This window comes from Vanellus vanellus (assembly GCF_965231255.1).
Source record: "Vanellus vanellus genome assembly, chromosome: 8".
Lineage (NCBI taxonomy): Eukaryota > Metazoa > Chordata > Aves > Charadriiformes > Charadriidae > Vanellus > Vanellus vanellus.
The window spans coordinates 6826456-6849614 of record NC_138913.1 but is presented as its reverse complement, the minus strand read 5'-3'; the positions used below and the strand labels follow the sequence as shown (position 1 = coordinate 6849614).

The 23159-nt window shown below is 42.7% G+C and overlaps 1 protein-coding gene across 1 annotated transcript in view; it reads right to left on the bottom strand.

Moving 5' to 3' along the window:
* FNDC3B (fibronectin type III domain containing 3B) overlaps nucleotides 1-22832 on the bottom strand; it is a gene marked incomplete at its 5' end in the record, with an annotated part of 174282 nt that extends 151450 nt beyond the window's left edge. The window contains 2 exons of the mRNA XM_082487273.1: nucleotides 13280-13355; nucleotides 22722-22832. Coding sequence (XP_082343399.1) covers nucleotides 13280-13355; nucleotides 22722-22832 — 187 coding nt within the window. The remainder of the gene's footprint in view (nucleotides 1-13279; nucleotides 13356-22721) is intronic.
* Nucleotides 22833-23159: the final 327 nt, after the last annotated feature.

Here is a 23159-nt window from a genome sequence, read left to right as displayed (position 1 = left end):
CAGATGACTGATAAACACTCCAAATATCAGAATTCTCCCTCAAGGGGGGCAAATTACTTCTGACTTGTTAAGTAATCTTAATGAACCCTCAGTGAAAATCCTGCAGGCAAATCACCCAAGAGCGCTTGCTTGCCATTTCCATGCTGTTCCCAAAGACCAGAAAAACTTCCACCAAGATTCTTGGACCAGCTTTGGAGAGCTGAGTAACAGTCTTAAGGTGATGGAATGGCCATATATATTTCCTTTTTAAAAAATCATCTATATAAGTCATTTATGATCTATCATATATAAAAATCATTTATCATCTATCATATATATAACCATTTATATATAAATTTACGTATCAATATAAACACACAGAGACACATTCATGCACAAAATTTTCAAAATTAGCAAAGTGTTTCAGCTCGTAAGTCTCAAGGCACCAGGTGCTGGGAACTGGACAGGACAGAAGTTATTATTTTCTCTCTCCCACCCGACTGGCCATAGTCTGGTCCCCAAACTCAAAGGCTGTGGCTCACACAATTGAGAATGACGGGCATTGTGTTTCCGTCCCCCCTCCAGGCACAGCTCCAACGTTCCAAACAATTCAGCTGGAAATGTTCAAAAATGTTATGATGAGATAATATCGTCTGCTGCGATAAAAATAGTATTTTATACAGTTACGCCGAGGTCAGCTGCAGCGACCCGGCCAAGATGGCATTTGAAGGGACTGACCCTTAGCAGCGGCAGGCGTGACAATCAAAAGCATGAGAGTTTCTAGGAATTTTAGGCTGGATTTTTATAAATAACACGGCACAGCCTCACTTAACATGTACATCACTTAAAAGGTGATGTTTGGATAAACAGGACACAGATAGTTATAGGCCACACGGTTCCCACACGGTTCCTTATGCAGCTTCGTTTGAAAGGCGTATGGACAAAAAAAACAGGTACTTTGAGCTCGGCCAGCATTGGCAAAGGCGAAGCCTCCCCATAACACAACAACAAGACAAAGCCTTCCACCAGGCTTTCTGCAGGGGTTACTCAGCTTCCTTCGTCCATACCTGTGGGGTGATGAGCCCCTCACTTGCCAGGAGAAGAAAAAATAAATCTTGCTGATGAATAACCTGCAACACTTCACAGGCACACCGCGACAAATTACTTCTGTGCTACTAAATATTTTTTAAAACTTCCTATGGAGGGCATTGTCAGAGAATTAAGAGCAACCCAGAAAAGAAGGCATTGCTTCCAGTAAGCCACCTACACTCAAATGTTCCCCCATCCCACCCCCAACAGAAACAAGAGGGATAAGCTCTTTAAGAAAAAAAATCCCAAACACACCACCAAAACTGTTGTTAATAATATAATCAAGAAGTCATAAAGTCGCAAGCAATAATCAAACGCAGCTTATAAACAAAGCATTTGCAGAACGCTGCAGCTTTACGTTATAACATGCAGAGGGTACATGAATAAAAAAAATAAATTGCACAAAATATGACAGAGAATTTGGTCTTGTGCTGAACATTGAAAAAAAACCAAAGAAAACCCCCACTCATCTCCAGGAGCAGCTTGATTTTTAAGTAGTATTTGACGCTTTCTGACCCATAAAGAAAGAAAAAATTAAGTTTTTTGGTGCTTAAATGAGTAAATCACAGTATAGGTTCATTTGTTTTGGTTATATTGTTGTTAAATATTGTAGAATAAAAATTCAGATTCTAGATCTACTTCTTAGATAACTATTACTGATACTACTGGATGGCAGACTACAGCCTTCGAGGTTGTCCCAAGTTACGCAATTTCAAACTGGGTAAAATGTGGTTTGAATGGGCTTTTTTCTTTCCTTTTCGTTTTGAAGCCACTGATGCTTTCATCACAAAGCTGACCCAGCAATTTGTTTCTGTTCACGTCTATTCTTCAAACCTGTATTAAGGAAAATATTCATGATACAGAAAACGATCGATTGGTATCACAGGCACAGAACCCACCAAACTGCAGTGACTACAAGAAAATGCTGGTGCAGAAGGAACAAAGACTACTCCTAAGGATATGATCACACACGCTATATCTAAATATAGAAGAGGTTAGACTGTCAGAGAGCAAAAGTTACCCAACCCAAGAAATCTGACAATAGCAGAATCAACAGCTGATTCAAATTCAGCTTCCAGCAACCACTACCAACTTCTCTTTTATGGTGGAAATAAATACAATTTAAAATTCAGCAAAACCAACAAACAACTCAATTTAAATTCCTTACCATCAAGACATTTAAAGTCAATTAATTATTACTACTTATCCAAGTTAAGATTTGTTTTAAAATTAGAAATAAGTAACATAACAATAATAAAAGCCCTGTCATGATTAGTAATGATTGTAAGTGACAATGTGCTTCATCCACATCCCCGATCCACATCTCCCACCTTAGTTTCATAATTAACTGATAGCCAATCTGCCTTACTGCCACAGAAGTGAACATAACCTATATCTTCAGCCTCCCTCAGGGAGGGACTTTGACCTGCGGTTCCCTAAGTGAAGTTCCAGGTACAAGTATCAGGAAATTGCTACCAAGCTTCTTTCCATCTCCCCAATTCAGCCCTCAAATGGGCAAATAAAAAAAAAAAGTCTGTGCTTAGAGCCGGCTGCTTAACGTCTGTTTTCCCAGGTTAACTGCCTGACTCCACAGAAGGAAGCGCCCGCCCCAGCCTTTTTATAAATATCATTAAAATATTCGCTATGCCAATTGCGGGCAGTCACAGTGCGGCATATGAAGTTAATAAAAAAAGATAGAAAACCGGCACAACCCGCTTGGTGGAGAATACAGTACTTCTTTCCTGCAAGGAAATAGTTCTTCATACACTAAAACGCAGAGAAGGTCTCATCGGAGGCAGGAGCAGCGCTGTTTTGTACAGCACAAGGGTTTCCCAGCCGCAGACACTCGTGTTTGAAGAGCTCACCTGCCAAACATAAGCCTCGAGCCCTTGCAGGGCAGCAAAATCTGGGAAAAACCACGGTCAAACAGAGATAATGTCTTTTCCGCTGGGAAGTCTGAACTGATAGGTCGAACACAAGAAGTTTATAGTGCTCCAGCTTGAGGTCCTTCCTGGAAGTGATCTGAGGGTGTTCAGTCTATTCACGGGGACATCCAGCGACGCGGTGCACAAGCTTCGCAGAAGGAGCCCGTGGCAGAACTGACCTGGAGGGTTAATTGTTCCTCTCATTTGGATAACATATTCTCTTTAAATAAAGGTTAATGCCAATTGCCACAACAGTTTCTTCTGGTTTTTGCAGAAGGAACAGCCAGGACTTCTGTTACCAGAATTCACTTTGCAGTCTCTTAAGAGGAGCGCCCCAGCGCGTGTCCCACCAAACGCCCAAGGACTCGTCAGATCCAGTATCCGAGACAAATCTCGCACTATAACAAAGCCAGGATACCTGTACGTTTGTCATCCTTCTTGCTGTCCTACTCCCTAGTCCCTCGTATTTTTTTCCCCTCCAGGAGACTGAAACTCTGGATATGACTTTTCCAATAAAATTATACAAAGAGCAATTTCTGGTTGTAACAGCTCACACTAGCTTTACTTTGTAAACGCTAACCTTTATCTAACACTGCAAATCGCAGTGCACCATGAAGAGTTTTCATTGCATACTCAGAACAAACATGAACCAAAATCAAAGAGGATAAAGAATAAAAAGTAAAGGGAATCAAACACTTGCCTGCAAGGAAGAGTAATGGAATTTAATAAGGCTGATGGAATAATTTCTTGACTCTTCTGGCCAACAAATATAATTGCTTCAGATTAAGAAAGCTGAATATAATTGCTTTACTAACTTAGAACTATAGCTGCGCTAACACACTTTAAAAAGACTAAAAGCACTGACTAATGTTTTGCAATGTCCATAGTCCAAGTAGACCGGGTGAAGAATGTGGATCTCGGATTTTAAAATTGTGACACTGTTGATTGGAATGTACTGGGTCTGCACTTGAAGAATTATTTGCATTTCAGCAGGACCCACACTGACAACTGAAGCATTCCTGCAGAGCTGGGCTTGTTTTTACCGAAACACTACATAGACTCTTTATGCTTTGGGGAGAGATCCGTAGACACTGGGAGACATTTAAAAATTGATAGCATGCTGGGATGAGACTCTGCCTTTCTGAGTGCCCTTCAATTTAGTTTGAATGTACCACACTTACTGCTCCTTTCAGACATATATGTGTGTGTGTGTGTATACACATATATATGTGTGTGTGTATATACACCGTAAACCAAGGACAGACACAAACCCCAAACAGAAGTCCTGCATATTTACAAAACCAAAAAAAGTTTGAAATTATAGCCCAGACCATATGTTCTAACATTTGTCTTTAAAGTCTGCTGTCCTAATTCTAGAGACAAACGCATTTCCCAGCAGCACATTCTTAGGCATTCAAAAAAAAAAAAAAAAAAGGAAAGAAAAAAACCTACATAAAAAAAAACTTCATTTTACCAAAGGACAAACTTCATGAACTACTACTCCGCTCATTTACGTGTTATTCTGCTGTGAAGCGGGGCGCTTCGCTTTTATACACTTGCAAACTGGCATAGCCGGAGTCTGAATTTATTTCTCCTCCTGCTGCTGATTCAGCCCCTGGCTCTCCCCGGCCGGGAGCCACGTCAGCGGGACGGGACGGGACGGGACGGGACGCGGGCTGCCAGGTCCCAGCCGGGAGGGCTGGAGCAGAGGCACGCAGCAGCACGGCCCGGCTCCCCCCGGGAAGGGGCTGCAGGGTCGGGAGAGGCTATGGCTTATCCCTCCCGGAGTATATTCAAACTTTCCGATTTGGAAAGATTAAGCCAAATCAAAATTCAGTTACGTATCAGGTTTCTTCTTTTTTTCTTTTGCTTTGTATCAGGGGAGTTTTATTAAATAATAGCTACCAATTCACTGTTTTAATCAAAAGGGATTTTTAAAGGATTAGATTTTCTATACAACAAATCTGCTAGCGCAGGTACATCTTATTCAAGATTTAATCCACACACATGCAAAAAAAGTTTCCATTCTTAGCATTATCAGATGCAAAATGGAAAAGCTAAGATTATTCACACAATAAACAAAGCATCTTATTGTTTACTTTTGGCTTCTTACACGGTTTCCTATACTTTATCGTAGTGTGCTAAAAAAAAAACAACCCTATGAGATGAAAGAGGTTGGTGTTATTGACAGTAACAAGGAAAAAATAAATCTATTCTGAGTTAACATCCCTTTGCTCTCTCTTCTCATAGAAGATTTCAGCACAGGTCTCACAAAGGTATGGAAGCGTGAAAGTTATTTATTTATCGTGGGAGGAATAAACGATGCACAATCAGGACTTTATTTTTCCAAAGTGACCAAACACTAAAAGGCCAAAGGGTCCACGTCTGAAATACAGGTGGAGTCACCACGAAGAGCATAAAGGATAAAAGGCTCCGCTGCAAATTCTGCTATTTTCTGTTCAATAATGGGACAACAATGAGAAAATAAGCAGCAACTACTAAGCTAACAATACCTGTTGTTATGATTATATGGTCAGGTATTAAGAACTGGTAGTTTCAAGCTATGCTTTTGAAAAACTACGGAGGGCGCCACGGATAACATCCCAACAGGATGGGCAGGACCGAACCCCGATGTGGGGACATGCCAGTGCCAGAGAGCTGAGCTTGCCAACACGCTGAAGCAACCAAAGCTAGAAGATGGTGACAATGCCTCTAAAGGATGATACTGACTCTGTTGATGGAAGAAACAAATATTTTGGCCAATACAGCAAAGGTTGATAAGACAGGATTCATACAGCTTATCCATTAAGAGAAAGAACTTTAATAAATCAAAATGTTATTGAAATGTGTTGATATCCCAAGGAAGCCAACGGCTATTGGAGGCCTCACTTTTCCATCAAATATTAAATCTAAACAGCTAGTACCACAAGACAAGCAAGGTGACATAAATGAGTAGCAAGAATTATGTTTTATAACACAGTAGGATGAAAAGGGCCTTTACTGTAAGAGAGAAAGAAATTGAACCAAAATTTAATAAACAAAGTTTAAACAAAAGCTATTTAACACCAAAAGAAAAGCTGTATTTTAAAGCACCACCACACACAGACCGTTTTGCTCCGAACCCTAATGATCAAAATAATCTGAAGTGAAACTCCATTTCCCACAGAAAACTCTCCATACCGTGTAACCAGCACGCTGGTGGAAAGAGCCAAAACACCTTGGAGAAACCAACAGAAACACAAGCAGAGCTCACCTTGCACTTCACCCCTCCGTCCCTGACACAGCCAAAGCACGTTCGCCCCGTCCCACTCCCCTGCACCCCGGCTGCCCTGAAGCACCCCATGCACCATCCCCCCCTCACATTTTACCAGCTGCCCTTTGATCAAAGCGCATTTCCAGCCTTCTGGAAACCTCTCCAAAGCAACATGATTTCGGGAGCTGCTGCTATTTCATTGAATGGTTTGGGTTGGAAGGGACCTTAAAGACCATCTCATTCCAACCCCCCTGCCATGGGCAGGGCCACCTCCCCCCAGCCCAGGTTGCTCCAAGCCCCGTCCAACCTGGCCTTGAACACCTCCAGGGATGGGGCAGCCACAGCTTCTCGGGGCAACCTGCGCCAGGGGCTCACCACCCTCAGGGTAAAGAATTTCTTCCTAATATCTATTTAAATCTCCCCTCTTCCAGTTTGAAGCCATTATCCCTCATCCGATCACTACATGCCCTTATAAAAAGTCCCTCCCCAGCCTTCTTGCTGCCCCCCTTTAGGTACTGGAAGGCCACTGTAGGGTCTCCCCAGAGCCTTCTCTTCTGAACAACCCCAACTCGTAGCCTGTCCTCACAGGATATGTGCTCCAGCCCTCGGATCATCTTCTATCACCTCAGATGGAAAGACACCAGGTGCACAATGAGCGACCCACCAGTGCCTCTGCACCCGCAGGGCCATGGAGGGAGGTGCTCTCAGCAGCTGCTACAACACATAAGCTTGCAGCTACCTGAACCTCTATTTTTTTGTTCCATCCATCTCCTTGGGCTTTTTTTCACCCCCAATCTTTGATCCAACATCCCCCAACTGGATCCCTCGTGTGTGCCCTTCGCTACTCTCACCCTGGTGCCTCCGTCCCTACCCAGTAACCCACCGCAGTTATCACTCATTTGCTTCCACCACGTCCCATCTATTTTCAACTCTTTCCTTCCCTCCAAGAAACTGACTCACTTCCTCATTTCCAATCTCATGCTACGGAGGAAGAAAAAAAAAAAAAAAAAAAAAAAAAAAAAAAGACTTTTTTTGGTTTGCTTAGCCTAGACTGAACGGCCTTATTTCCCTGACACACACTCTCCCTACATAAACCTACAGCTATTGAGCCTTCACCGTGAGCCATTCCTCCGCATTACCACACCAAACCACACCCGCCCACCCAATTAAAGGAATCATAATTCCAGGAACTCTTCCATTTGAGAAACCACTGCTAGATTTCTAGCATACTTCTGGCCTTTCTCTTGAGTTATTGGCTTTCACAGCCACAGAAAGAGCAGCACTGAAATTTCATTCACCCATTCTTTGCTTTTCAAGACAAGAACAAGCAACGGCCCCGCGCTGCTTCAAGTTCAGGATCAATGGCAAAACAGTTTAAAATGGCACTTGAAACAAATATCAGCATTAGTAAACTGTGTATGTTTATTATCCTGTTTTCATTTCAAAATGCAACCACCCAAAGACAATTTAGGTCCTTGTCTACTCCACAGATACGCGTGCTTAAGTGTAGCTACAACCCCTCCACGCCATTGCACGTCTAACTTGTCCTCGAAAAACAAAAGAAAAGCCCATTTAACGCAGTCTTGTTCACCTGCGCAATGCTAGAATTAAAGCATCATTTCTTTTCGTTAGCACGTTTGTTTTCTTTGCACCCAAAGTTTGCGCTTTGCCATTCCAAACCTTGTGCTGCGGTACTGAGCAAAGAGGGGAGAGAAGTTTCAAGAGGGTATTTTCAACAGCACGGGCTCGACAGAATACACCCAAAAGATTCAATTTTTACCATGCCAGATGCTTTCCTGCTACCTGCGTTTTCTTCTGTCTTTGTTACAGGCTTTTCGCGTGCTACACATACACAAAAATACGGAGCAGAAAATGAGACCCAGCTTGGGTGTCATTTAGATGGACAGCAACAGAAAGCGCATGTAGCAATAACTGAGAAATTCTGTACGATCAATGGATAGAAGCGTTACGCCGTCTGCAGCAATGTCTCTGTACGTACGTTTTTTCAACATGTGGGTGACAAGCAAGTTCAAGTGGCACCAGAATAATCACTTTGTCCATATTGTTCATACCACAGTGCACATGACAGCTTGGCATTATTGCCTTCCAGGATGAAAAAGCACTGAACGGATACTTGGGTACAGCCTCACTGCTCCCAACTATGCACAAAATACTGTATTTTAAAGTAATTTAGTATACGACACGATTTTCATGCAGCAATAGAAGTTCCTACCAAAGATCTTAGGTTATTAGCTAAAAACACCAGCCTTCGATCAGGCACTAGGGAAAGGGGATTTCCCTGAACACATTGGATTCACCCGGAATCTATTTATTCTGAAATTCAGAAAGCAGAATTTTTATTTTATTTTTTTTTTCTCCAATACAGGAGGGCTGTTTTGGTTCCATTCTGCAGGTGGCCAGATCCATGTTCTCCCCCTCGTCCATATTTCATTTAGTGCGGTTACCCCAAAGCACTAGCTGGAAATGAACTTCCATAAGGAAATATGAGGTTTATAGGTTATAGTTTATAGTTATAGCTGAGCAAAGAAGCGGGTGAGGATATGCCTTGCCCTCGTCCTTTCCTTGCAGAGCAAGTCAAGTCCTGACTTTGCGAAAAATTAAGTGGAAAAACACAAAAAGGAAGTGAAGTATTTAGAGTATTGACATATTTATGAAGTATTTATTATCTGTCAAAACTACATAAAAAGAGCAGCTTTTAAAATACCGATGCTACAGCATATATACACGTTTCGTCTCTCAAAAATACTCAATTAAGGTTCTAAATCTGTCTGCCTTTAACCGCCCACAGAGGTCCTGTTTTGCAGCGAGAGCCCAAAGGGCGGGCAGGGCGGGCGGCAGCAGAGGGCGAGCGGGGCTCTCCTCCCCGCGCCCCGGCGACGCCATCGGTCGCTCTCGGAGGAAGTATACTAATACCGTGTCATTAATACGCACACGGCTTAACAGGAACAAAGATTGCTCACCCCACGGCACACAAATAAGGGATACGCTTTACGTTTCCACTGCGTAACGCCGGCCAGGTGGCCAGCCTCCACGTTCTGCGAGCAGGAGAGCCGCAGCTCCCTGCCCCAGTCAGCTCCCAGCAGCTATCAAAAAAAAAAAAAAAAAAAAAAAAAAAAGATTCTTCTCAATTAACCCCCAACATCCCCTCTCTTTCTTCCTTTATTTGGTGGTTGTTATAAAAACTACGAAAGTCACATACCACAGCAGCCCCTTCTTTCAGGGACATGGTTTAGTGGTGGTTTTGGCAGTGTTAGGTTGACGGTTGGACTCCATGATCGTAAAGGTCCCGTCCAACCTAGATGTTTCTATGATTCTAGTCTATGATTGTATTACGTGGGATGGAGGAGGCAAACCCTTAGGAAGTCAGCCGGTAACACCAGTGCTGGTGAGAGCACCTGGAACGGCTCAGATGCCTCCCTGGATAACCCCCAGTCTGGGCTGAGCCGTACAGACCTGTGCTCAAGGGCTGGATTTCTCCGAAAGACCCGATTTATCAGTCTCTTTCAATCTGTCCTCTCAAGGAAACCTCTTCACGCCCACCGACCAGCTAAACTTCTCCCAACCGCCGGCACCTCTGCGAGCTGCCCAACCCAGCGCCCCACCACGAGCTTATGAATCAACGTCTCAGACATGTCACCTCTGGATACGTGCAAACTGACGGCAGGGACGAAGACAGCACGTGCTGTAACGCAGTGCATGTTCAATTAAAAGTACACATTTATTCCAGTTTTATAGACTTTCAGGGGTGAGCACTTCTCAGTTGGAGGTATCTTCATTTTTAAAGTTTTCACTGATTACCGTACTGGTGAAACCCTGAGGAATTGGAAAAAGTTTTTGTATTTAGGATTTCGTCACTGTTCCAAAATGTCAAACGTATATCTATTCTTTCTGGTTTTAAACAATGATTACTCAATTAGTGGGATAATTACACTTCAGGGTGCTTAAAACAGATGACATTCCACAAAGGTTTTCCTCAAACAAGTGTCCTTCTTCCAACCTCGAGCAGACCTATGACGACTCACTAAGTCTGCTTTTGCTCTGCTATTTTCGTGTCAGTCCTGCAACACACGTGGTCACCACCCACCCCAAAACACACCGTACCCACAGAGTCAAACAGGGGCCTGGACACAAAGCGGTGGTTCACAAGACATCCAAAACAGGCCCCAGGAGCACAAACTGAAGATTTCCAACTTCTCAAAAAGCCATATATAAAAAAAATGCTTTCACAAAGATAAAAAAAATGCTTTCAACAAAGATAAAAAAAACCACTCTACGTGCTGCTCCTGCAGAATGCACCCGTGCCAAAGGAAAGAGACGCTTTTGTACCTCCTGAAGAATTTAGTGTTACCAAGTCACAGCATCTCAAACTTTTAAGAACAGTGTTCACCCCCAGAACTCTGGAGAATCACGTAGCTTATAATAAAGTAGTCCTTTATATTGTGAATACGAATGAATCCTATTTAGGAGCACAACTTACATCCTAACGCTGAATACGTGGCAGCAAGGAAAAAATGAAGGCGTACACACATGCATACAAAAAGAGACTTTCATGCTGCCTTAACATAGTACTAAAATTATTCCATAGCTTGCTAATCACAGTGCAGTGTGGGAGCAAAGGAAAATCCATCATTATTGTCTGAGTGCTGCCATACATATAGTGAACATATTAACCTTTAAACATACAGAATGCTCTATCACAGAGAAAAAAAAAAAAAAAGACATAAGTTTTGTGGAGCAAGGAGGGGGTGTGGGGTGATTTCCAGAAATGCTGCACACAAAATAATCCCGTCTTTTACAATAACCTCAGAGCACAGGAAAAACAGAACCATCACGAATCCTAATCTTAGTATATTCACTGGCTGACCACAGTTTCTTCCACGATAGATCGCTATTAACATTATTTAAGTTCCACAATTGCACTGTGAACGCAGCTTTACCAAAAGAAAAGGAAAAAAAGCAGCAACAATATAGTCAGGTGCTCTTCCGTGTTTGAAGCATGTACTTATTTCAGCAATATAAGTATTTCACAATAAAGTAGGAATTGAAGTTTTAGAATGAAAATAACATCACAATTTTCAGACTGAACATAAAGAGTGTATACAAAGAAAAGAGCGATGCTTTCATGGTCAATATTGAAGCTCTACAAAAAAAAAAAAAAAAAAAGAGACAATTTTCTGCTACAAATTCTCAATTAATTTTATGAAAGACTGCTGATGAGTCCCAAACAAACCTCATTGGCACAAACATGTTAAACGACTGAGAATACAGAACCCGGAGGTTTCAAGCTGCATTCATTTAAATACACTGTCTGAACAACACTTTGAGCATGAAAAAGTAATAAATAAATGGTATCATAATTGTATTCGTGATGGAAATTTTTAACGTACTAGCCAATATAAAGCATTCGCTCCAAATAAAAGAGGTAGCCAGCTTTATTTCTCTGTTAATTGCCACATGGACCAATTTCTTACCACACAGCATGTTGGCTATAAATCTTAACAAGCAGTTTTAAATTGCTGCTATTATTGCTCATCAAGACTGAATAATCCTGGATGGTGTTCAGGGAAGCTCCTGTAACGTCTATCTCAAGCAACTATTAATTCCTCATTTCCATGGGGATGAAATTTCAAGCAACAACCGCCACTAACTCCACTGCTTAAACAGGGGGGCACAGAAAAGCCTGCAAGATGGGAAATTTCAAATATCTCAAAGGACAAACTCTTCCCCATGGAGCGGTGCAGCACTGGAGCAGTTTGCCCAGGGAGCAACCTCCATCCTCAGCGACCTTCACAACTCGGGAGGTGGTGGATAACCCGATCCACCTCTGACACCATCCCTGCTTTCAGCAGGAGGTTGGATAAGGCGACATCCAGAGGTCCCTTCTAATCCAAATTTTAATAAAAAGCGTAGATATCCTTAAGCAGTATGATTTTAGTATTTGATGCAGTCTAAGAAACAGTCTTTTTTGAGTAGATTTGAAATTCACAGTCAAAATACAGGGGCAGTTCACAAGCTACACAAGTATTAAACTGACTCCCCCCCCCCATTACTATTACTTTTTTAGGGCAGGCTTTGGAATGAATAGCTCACTGAGACTGCCACTTAATGGCATAAGAACTGGAAAGGATGAAGGACACACCACCACCAACTTCCCTACTCAAAAAAAATAAGGCAATGGCATAAACTCAAAAAATAGTACTGAAAATAGTATCAGCGGTACAGCTACACAAAGTCTATTCCCTGTAAATTTTGATGTAACCTTCCTGTATTTACTGTAGGCAGCGTTATACCTGGGGAAATACCTGCTTCACTTCCAAGCTCTATTTGCTGCTAGCTAGGAGCCCTCTTCACAGTACTTAATATACAATCTGAAAGGTCTTCTGTTGCTTCTCCCTTCGGACCTGTTAAAGATTTCGTGTGGGCTCTCTCTTATAAAAAACACGAGCACCATTTATCATATTTGCACAATTTTACCAAGAGGTAAAACAGAAGTCAAAAGACTGCTTACGTGCTTTTATTCAATACTACATAATTAACTGGCTCTGCTTCTAAAACACCAATTTAAAAATTCTGCTCAATCCCAATCTGACTTCTCCAAGCACTCTGCAATCTCTGTATTCTCTGCTCATTTTCTATCCCTTCTCATGCCTGTATGAAAACAAAATAGTTTTTCAATAGATATCCACTTAATTTGTTACTAGTTTTCAATCTAACTTGGGATCTCTCATTTGTATTTACTATTTGTTATAAGGAAATATGCATATATATAAAAAAAATAAAAAATGCTGATAAAAGACTGAACAGAGACAAACCTCCTGGACTTGCAAGAAATTAATGACTCATTCCAAGATACTGAAGTCCCATAACACGTACAGCAGCCACGTCTGCAACTTCTCACTCTTAAGTGCTTCACTGTATTTCCAGAACTGCGTATCACGTTTTTATAGAGATGAGAGAACAAGTTTTCCATCATTTAAGCAATGCTCGTCCACACGGTAGCGTATCCCCTTACCTTGGATGCACTGCAGGGTTCCATCCTCAGCCCTTATTGTAAAGGTTTCACCTGGATTAACTTGAACCAAAAAGACCTGCCGAAAGAAAAACATATTTGTTTCACTGTCATCTTCAAAAATTAAGTTTCCCCAACCCAACAATTGCGTTACCCGTGCTTTGGAAGAGGTATGGGGGACAGGGAGGGAACGAAGCCCTATACTACATCTTTGGGTACCAGCAGGGTCCAAAATGCCAGTAGAGATTTAAAGCCCACCTACTCATCTAAATTTTCAGAGCTGCAATAAAGATGTAATTCCATTGTGTGCAGGTTGAGAATTACGGCTTCGGATTCCACCACTAAACTCCTGACAGAGTATTTAACTTGGCCAAATGCTGATAGCTTTGGACATCAATCTTGAGACCACTGGCACATGAGAGCAGACAGCACAGAACAAACTCCAGCACGCAGCCCCAAGCCATACTGGGATTTCACGCTCACAGGAATAAAAGGGTTTTGCAGTATAAGGGAAGTTGACCCATTGCATTTTTAAAAATTTGTCCTTCAGTCCTACACATAACAGATCTCAGTTAAGCAAAATCTACAGACACACACACGCAGTTCAATAGTTGCACACAGAACTAGTAATAAACGATTTATTTAGTAACAAATATCATACTTTTTTTTAAATAATCAAAGTATCACCCCAGTCTCCCATTGCTCAATTCCGCAGATGATGGGAATGCTACAAAGACCGAGAAGCATCAAAACGCATCCCGGTTCCGTGTATGTAGTACTCATCTTCGTTAATTTTCAGGTGTCTAAAATCATGGCTTTAAAACTTACAGCTTATTTCTTTAATGACGAGTTTCACCAAGAACTGGTGATCATTTATCCCATGCTCTTGCTGCTTGTGAAACTTTCACTCAAATATTTTAAACACACTTCTGTTAACGTTGCATTGTCAAAAGTTCAATCAAAATCCGGATTAATCTCGGTATAAATTGAAAATTTACATTTACATCTTTCTGTGAAAACTCTCTAAATTTATGTCTGGTCTTTATACTCTGGGGCACCTGCATGCAGAATTTAATTACTCAATCTGGAAAGACAGAATGTGAAAAAGTGTTGTGTTTCTGAATTCCTTAAACTAAATGCATAAGATAATTATTGCCTAGATGACCTTTTGAATTACAGTAATCCTACAGAAACCCATTATTCCAGCAACATTGTTAAAGCACAAGCTGGAAATCAGAAAAAGCGACATACGAAAGCCATTATTTTGTCTGTAACAATAATTTCTCCGGGAGCACTGATCGGGGTGGATCTGATCCAGCATAGAGAGCACAATAAATGGTTCAGGAAAGACAAGAGGCACAAAGCCATTCCACCCCTAATCTCCAAACAATCAACATTTAAGTGACAGTATTTAAGCGCTCTTTTGCTATGAATAGGCGTGGATTAGCCACAACAGGATACGGGCATCAGGTCAAAAGAAGCGCAGAGCAAAGCAGTGTCATTCAGCTTAAAAAATAAACCAGAAAACTGAACACACAGAGGCAAAGAATCACAAAAATATTTCATCAGCTCATTTGCATTACACGGCTAAACCAACAGCTCTAAAGCTGGTTATTTATTAACGTAAACCAGATGCTCTAGCACACCGTCATACTTTTGGAAGAACTTGGTCCAACTCCTCAAAATACATATCCTAACTAGATTGATGCCTCCTATATGAAAAACTATCTTCTCCCTAAAGTGGGGTGTTGAGTTTCGTGGCAGATATAAGACTGATTGAGACAGAGGGATTCCTCTTGCTACACAAGGCATACGTCTACCCCAGAGTTATCAGAAGGGTATGATTTACAAATTCCTTTTCAAGGAGTCGCTGCAAAAGGTCCGTCGCCAGCCCAAGCACCCGTGTTAGCGCATTTGCAGTTGCGCTTCGAAAATATTTCCTTGGGCTTCCACGTTAAAAACCCTTTCTCAAGATTATAGCCCCAATAACAGCTGTTGCTCATGATGGTCAAAATAAAGCCGTATTATCCTTGCCTAATTATGCAGGTTTTTAATACAAACAAATTGTTCCACCAACAAATTAGTTTCCCAAAGGGCAGCGGCCACCATGGCTTCGTCCCCCCATTGCGAGCCCGTTGGGAGAGCCTGGTACTTCTATGTAGCACCTTCTATTAAAACGTTATCTATATGGAAACAATTCCTTATTAACAGTTCCCAGAGTACAACAGCTTAAAGATGTCATATTTACTTAAAAAAAAAAAAAAAAAAAAAAAAAACAAAAAAAAAACTCAGCGCTAGTTGCTGTCAGAAGACATAGGATTCAGTCGGTCAGAAAGCAAAGTTCCCCATTGCGTGCTGCAGGATAACAATCATCAACTCTACTTGGCCTGTCTGGAGCAGGGACCATACTAGTTTACCCAAATTTTAAGTACAGCCCAATGAAGACAAGAGACCACAAAATATTTTCACCCGGGATCTTGTTTTGAGGTTAACTATCAATTACATTGAAAGGATAACACTTTCCAACTATTAGCTGTGCAACTAAGCCACGGGCCTTTTCAAAATTATATTGCTGCTGGGGAAAAAGTGCTTTATTCTGTCAGTCAGTGATTTGCAGCGAGTTCCACAATGGTTTTCACCTAAAATCCAGTAAAATTCATCCCGGTTTCCCACACTCTTGACTAAATTTTTCAGCTTCAGTGTTCATAAAATCATATTTGTGAAATGTGTAAGATTTGTAGCATCTCATCTCGAACACTTTACAAGGCTGAAAGCCATAACCAATCTGGTTTTATTGATATTTTGACATTTAAATATATACACAGGCACAAAGATTTTCAAAGGAGGTCAATGAGCTTGACTTCTATAAAACCTAGCCAGTCTTCTGCACCTAATGATGGCAGCCCCACCAGATCTGCACTTTCAGAGTAGTGGTATTTAATGGGCTACAGAAGAAGAAACTCCAACATTTGTGAAATTCATTCACTTCAGCAAAATTTCAGAAAAATTAAGAGTCAAAGAGCAAGAAGAGAACCCAAGGCCCTGAGCCGCCAAGCCTTTGCATGCAGCTGAAAAGGCCATCTCCAGCTATGCAGGGTCTCTCAGAACCACCTCCCGCTATGGTGGTACAGAAAAGCACATGCTAAACCCGGTAACCGTCAGTGCACATGATGGACTTAAAAGTTACACTATAGGCAAGAACCGCACTGGAATAAAGTACTGTAGCTGCCATTTCCTAAAACATATAAAAAATAAAAAATAAGTTCTTAAGATCTTAAAAGACGTTCTTCTGCACTGATGCTCAAATTAGCCACCTTTGGAGCAGAAGACACTTACGGGCTGTTGCTGGGGAAAGGCAGCTCTATCAAGAGCAAACGGGAATAGCCGACGTGTGACTGATGTGGGTCAACACCGGAGCAAAGGGAGGATGGTCAGCACATGGGCACACGTACCAAGGTGGCCTCAGACCCAGGAGCAGCGGTCAGGATGCTCCTGGGGCAAGCCCCTCAGCTTGCTCCCCAGCCTCTCCTCTGCACCCCAAGCTGGGGTGGGTGGTGGGTACCCCACCCCCAAGCCCCTCTGGGCTCACCCCATGCCGCACATAACCCCCTGAGAGCCTGCAATCACAAAGCACTGACTAACGAGCTGCAGAGTCCAGGTCAAACCATTAAAGCCAGCCCACATCGAGTATTAGATATTGGGCATTTTCCAGCCACCGCCCCCGATTTGTCCCAATTGCCTGGGACAAATAATAGAGGCACACTGCGACTTCTTTTGTTTATACACACCAAGTATGTCAAACTAATTTGAAGATTTATTTTTCCCATGTCCTCCTAAACTGCAGAAGCATATTCTGCAGCCCGGAGCGCAGCTTCCCTGCTTCCTTTCTACACAAGGGATCTGCACGAGAAAGCTTTGTTTCTGAAGCTTTTAATTAAAAATCTGAGGAAAGCAATAAAAAAAGTCTAAAGATAACGTCTTTATTTTAATGAAAACAAACACAGATGATCTTTAATTGCCTTATGTATCTTCCAATATTCATCATCCCGAGTATGCACATTTAGGAGATGGCAGCAAGGCGAAAGAGAGCTTGAAAAGTCACTTTGAGCCCACACTGCTGCCCTGCAGCGTCGCGAGGACACGGTCCGAGGACGCTCCAGCCCCATTTTAGCCCGCTGGCCTCCTCGCATCCGAAAAGCTGGAGCTTGTGACGGTTGGGAGTAGGATGTCAGCAGCACAATCTCAAAGGCTTTTTTTTTTTTCCCCCTTAAAAGGTACTTGGATGTTTGCTTTAGTCTGTGCTGAAGGCCAGCCTTACCTGCTGCATCCTCAGAGAGAGCTTGCTACCTCCAAAACGCATTTTTTTTTCATTTATTTTGCATTTAAGAATGTTATTATATCTTATTTAAACAACCATGTTTGTTAAGACTGATTAATGTTACTAAGTTGCATAGTTACTATAAATATTTGTAATCTCACACACACACACCATTTGGCAATAATTGCTCGTGTCCGGACTAAGTTTTCATGACAAGCCAAATGAGCATCACGAGTGTCCCACTCATTCCCATCATCCAACTCTCGTATATATTGGGAGCAGGGGAAGAATCTAACGAACCTGCCAGCAATATCTAACACGGGCTTAAAGCTCAGGCTCAGGCATATAAAACTATATATAATTATAGGTATGTGGTCTCATACAAAGACAGAAAATGCTGCCTGATAAAGACCAAGGGCATGCGCTGTTGTTATCCATTTCATATAGCATCGGTTTACTTACACAAGTGCTTTTTAAGCAGACAGGAGGAAATTCATGTTTAAAGCAGGTCGTCATCTCCGAACTGCTTTGCTGGAGGTCACCTGTGGGCGCCGGGGCAGCCGCAAGGAAGGGGACATTCACTTGCATCCAGGTGATGCAATACAATCCAGCGCTCGCTTCAAAGCATTTCCACTTTATGAGAACCTTTTCCTTGCTAAGGGCAAACAGACACCGGCACTGCTTTCGCGTATTAAAACCCTGCCCTAAGTGTTTTCCAACGTGGTGAATTTTCCCTTCCCTGTTTGGATACACCAGGCTTCATACAGCCGGGGGGCACGGCAGCACAGGCACCATCTGGGATCCAGCCACAGGTTCCTCACAGATACTGTAAATTATTAAAGTCTACTGTATTTACAATTTCTACAGTGCATAAATCTTGGAATATATTGCATCTTTGGGGAAAACAAACAAACAAACAAACACACCACCAAAACCTCGTTCTTCTTGAAACAAGCCTCCCATGTGCAAGTATCCCCCCCACCCCCCCGTGCATTTCTGCAAGTATCTATAAAAAATTATCTAGAAAGCACGAAGTAACTCAAAGTTTTGGCACCAAGTTCATTGGCTCAGCTCCGCTGCTGTTCCAGTGCCGTACAAACCCCAGCCAGCTCCACGCTTCCAAGCTCTTGCGAGGTGCACGGACTTCGCGTGCTCCAGGAAGGTACCAGCCCTCGTTCCTCCTTCAGACATACTCTCCTCTCCTTTATTCAAAGCGTGTGACCCTAAAAAGACAAGAACTCACACGCACGGCACTATGCACAGTGCCTGGGCACCAGCCAAATAGGGAAAAAGGCGGGCAAGCACAAACCTCGCTATACCATCGCGGGTACAGCGAGCGAACCACGCCAAAAGAAAATTCCCCCAACTAAATTGCCCAACATTCTGTACAGACACGCTACGGCACAGCCAGCTGCCCCTCCACTTTATACTCCAAGCTTTTTAGAGCTTGCTGTGGAGTACCTACAGGAAACCACTGAAATTCTTGGACCAAAAGGTTAATTATCACTCCCTGAATCCCCACAGGAGCTACAAGTGGATTAGAAGCAGAAACAGAGTAAGCAGCAGCTCTGAAAGGCACATGAAAGCATTGAATGCAATCAGCAGTAGTGGAAATTAAGTGTGGGAAACTTAAAAAAAAAAAAAAAAAAAAAAAACAACAACACACAAAAAACCAACAGCGCTAGAAATGCCATTTTGGGTAGTCTAGAGAAGAGGGATTACTGTCAAGCCGGCAGAGACATTCCCAGCTCTGCCCTGTACAGCTCTGCAGCACTTATCCCCAGGAAGATAAAACAATTAAATGTTCCCATGCAGTTGTCTGACAGTACAGGACTGTTTACTGGTAGAACTGCCTTCTGCATCGCTCTCCATCTGGCTGCCGGTACAAGCTAAGATGTTTTACCAGCTCCGCTCTGCTCTTTTCTACGTGTATAAGAACTGGTCTTTCAAGATAAACCTTGTCTCTGAGGCTCAGGTACAGCTCATAGCACAGCTCTGCCACGCTGGCAGGAACACAGCGAGGGTGAGCCGCAGCAGGTGCCCCCAGAGCATCTCATGAGCAGCTCCAAAGCACGAGATCCGCATCCAGGCACGCGGCAGTCGGGAAGACTCCACGTGCCTCGTCTCTCACCCGCTGAGCTGCGACGCTTTATTAGAAGTTGGCAGTAAGAGAGACTGTAATTACACCCTGGAAAAGCACATGTCCTTATAAATCTCACACCTATTTATCGAGTAATATAAACCATCTTTATTAAGGAAGTCGCTCTTATGTGACTCAAACCTGAAGGCTGTTCCTACCTTACAAGTAACTCAGATAAAACTCTTTCAACAAACATGTAACATTTGCTTCTACATTACATAAAAAAAATCACGTTAAGAGTAATTAACATAGTCTATTTCCTACTACTATATGAAAAGATCAAACAAAGCACAGAGTCTAGTTGGAGGCCTGTAACCAGTGGTGTCCCCCAGGGGTCAATACTCGGTCCAATTTTGTTTAATATATTCATTAATGACCTGGATGAGGGGACAGAGTGTATCCTCAGCAAGTTCGCTGATGATACCAAACTGGGTGGGGTGGCTGACACCCCAGAGGGCCGTGCTGCCATCCAGCGTGCCCTGGACAGGCTGGAGAGCTGGGCAGAGAAGAACCTGATGAGGTTCAACAAAAGCAAGTGCAAGGTCCTGCACCTGGGGAGGAAGAATGCTAGGCACCAGTATAGGTTAGGGGCGGACCTGCTGGGAAGTAGCTCGGAGGAGAAGGATCTGGGGGTCCTGGTAGACAGTAAATTATCCATGGCCCAGCAATGTGCCCTTGTCGCCAAAAAGGCCAATGGAATCCTGGGCTGCATAGGGAAGAGTGTGGCCAGTAGGTCGAGGGAGGTCATTCTCCCCCTCTACTCTGCACTGGTGAGGCCTCAACTGGAATACTGTGTCCAGTCTTGGGCTCCCCAGTTCAAGAGGGACAGGGAACTGCTGGAGCGAGTCCAGCGAAGGGCAACTAAGATGATGAAGGGCTTGGAGCATCTGCCTTATGAGGAAAGGCTGAGAGCGCTGGGACTCTTTAGCCTGGAGAAGAGAAGGCTGAGGGGAGACCTTGTTATGGCGTACAAGTATCTAAAGGGTGGGCTGAAGGAGGATGGAGCCAGGCTCTTTTCAATGGTTCCCAGTGACAGGACGAGGGGTAATGGGTTAGAACATAGGATGTTAAAAAACTTCTTTGCGGTTCAAGTGACAGAGCACTGGCACAGGCTGCCCAGGGAGGTTGTGGAGTCCCCTTCTCTGGAGGTTTTCAAGACCCGCCTGGATGCAGTCCTGAGTAATGTGCTCTGGGCAGTCCTGCTTTGGCAGGGGAGTTGGGCTAGATGATCTCTAGAGGTCCCTTCCAACTCTGAACATTCCATGATACCAACTTACTGCATTTTAGAACTGTACTTTTAAAAAGTGAATACAGCAACTAAAGCTTCAGGCAGAGGATGCAAATGCTAAGACATAAAGGCAGCTAAGCTTTGCAATGCACGAGGGCACATCCAGACTACAGGCCACAATAGGTCACGGAAAACTGGTATTCCATCTACAAGTATTTAGAGAGATAAGGTTATGAGGTCTACAAGCGTCATCCAACAAACATTTATTTAGAAAAGGAACCTGGCCCGGAACTGTTCTGCTGAGTCATATTTGCACGGCACAGCAAAAACAAGAAGTAACGCACTTCCAGTACGTCAGCAAGTCTTTTTATTCAAAAAGATTAGATGAAAAGCTAGTTTAAAGGCAACTGAGGCATCCACCAAGCAAGGCTTGCTGAATCATCACTGATGGGGAAATTCAAAGATTGGACTGAGCCCCATCTCAAAGGAGGGCTCAAAAGGCTTCATTTATTCTTTCTGTAATACAGAAGGATCCACTGAACAGTCTAACCTGATAAATGGTTTTCAGCAAGGAGGAAAAGGCATATTTAAGGAACAATTATCTTATCCATTATCAATAAGATAGTTCCTTCACTTAAGCATATTAATATTGGACTTGAATATAGAGCCATTGAAAAAATAGAAAAGAAAGCTTTTAAGTTAAAGCATACTGTGCAGAAATTACTTTAAAAAAATAAATAATAATCACAGCATTGAAAACCTGTATCGTACTGAGAACCCAGACAAGCAGACAGACTAAAAAGCTTACAAGAAAAGCGGAAATTATTCTTCCTCTCGAGGTTGGTGTAGCTCAAAACACAGCTTGGAGGGAGGAACAAATGATCAAGGGAATGAGAAGTAACAGAATGACATTTTATATTGATTCATGAAGGACAGCTTATTTCTACCTTGGTTAAAATACTTCGCAGGAATTTCTCAAATCAGGAGGGAACCAAATTGAGTAACACAGAAAAATTGCTACAGTAGATGTTCTACGACAAGAAACATTAACCCAAGATGACAGGTTGGGGAATCTACCAACTATCAGCTTGAACCTCCAGGCTGTATCCTGACATGAAGGCGTCACTGTGGTCTTGTATTGATTCTACTTGCTTCTGATCAAGCTTATTAGAGAGCATCTCCCAAAAAATATGAAAACAACTATAAACTCGCCTTCCTTCGAAAGCCCACTCAAAACTCACTTCTGCTCCTCTAAGGTTTATAACGAAACACAGGGTAACACACAGGACTGCCGGGATCAGCACACTTTGGTAAGCAAAGAAGAGCAGACGTCACAGGACTCTCGTCTTCAATTCTCTATTTCTTTCCTTCATCCCCTTTTTTACAATCTCAGCATTTTTGTTTGAAGTTTTTAAAATCTTATCACAGATACTAGCAAGATGCCTGCACAAGAGCTAGCACAAGAAAATCATGAGACTAACTTTCTGCAAAGCCCCCGAATATGTAGCGTTTATAGCCATTATTTCAATCCCATTACTTTAACTTCAATGAACACACATGCAAATGAACACATTAAATTTAATGGGCCACTTAAAGCATTGCTTTTAATGTCTTTCCAGTGTAAGGGCAGATTTCTGCCTTCCAGGAAATACTCTGCCCTCCGTAGTGTTGGGGAAAACCATCTTACCCATCTTCAAAATCCCTTGGTGGCCAAGAGTTAGTTTCTTTAAACCTGCCATTGGCTGCAAAGCTCACTGACCTGCTGTGATCCATCGCCATTCACGATGTGAGGCATCATGGCTACCTCCCCGTTCAGCAACGGTGGCAGCTCCAGCGGGATTTGGTCGGTCATCATCATTGTGACGTACATTCATGGAGAATTTTCCTCAACGGGCTTCCTGCAAGAGAAGCAACAGTTAAAGACCCTGGAAAACCCACTTGTATTTTAGAAGGTCGCCGGCATCCGTGTGGATTTTGCTGTGATGGCAGCAACCTAAGCAGGACACCACAGGATGCATATGGGAACCTGAAGCACCGAACGGAGGTTTTAACTGTTAGATCAAGAGCACGGAAAGTCAAGTTTCCATGCAAGACTTCCAAAAACCAGCTCGCTAGATTTCCACTCTTTTGCACGATTATAATTCCCGGTCCTCATCATAAGAGGCAAGTTCTGTGACACTTCAAGCGAGATTTGCTC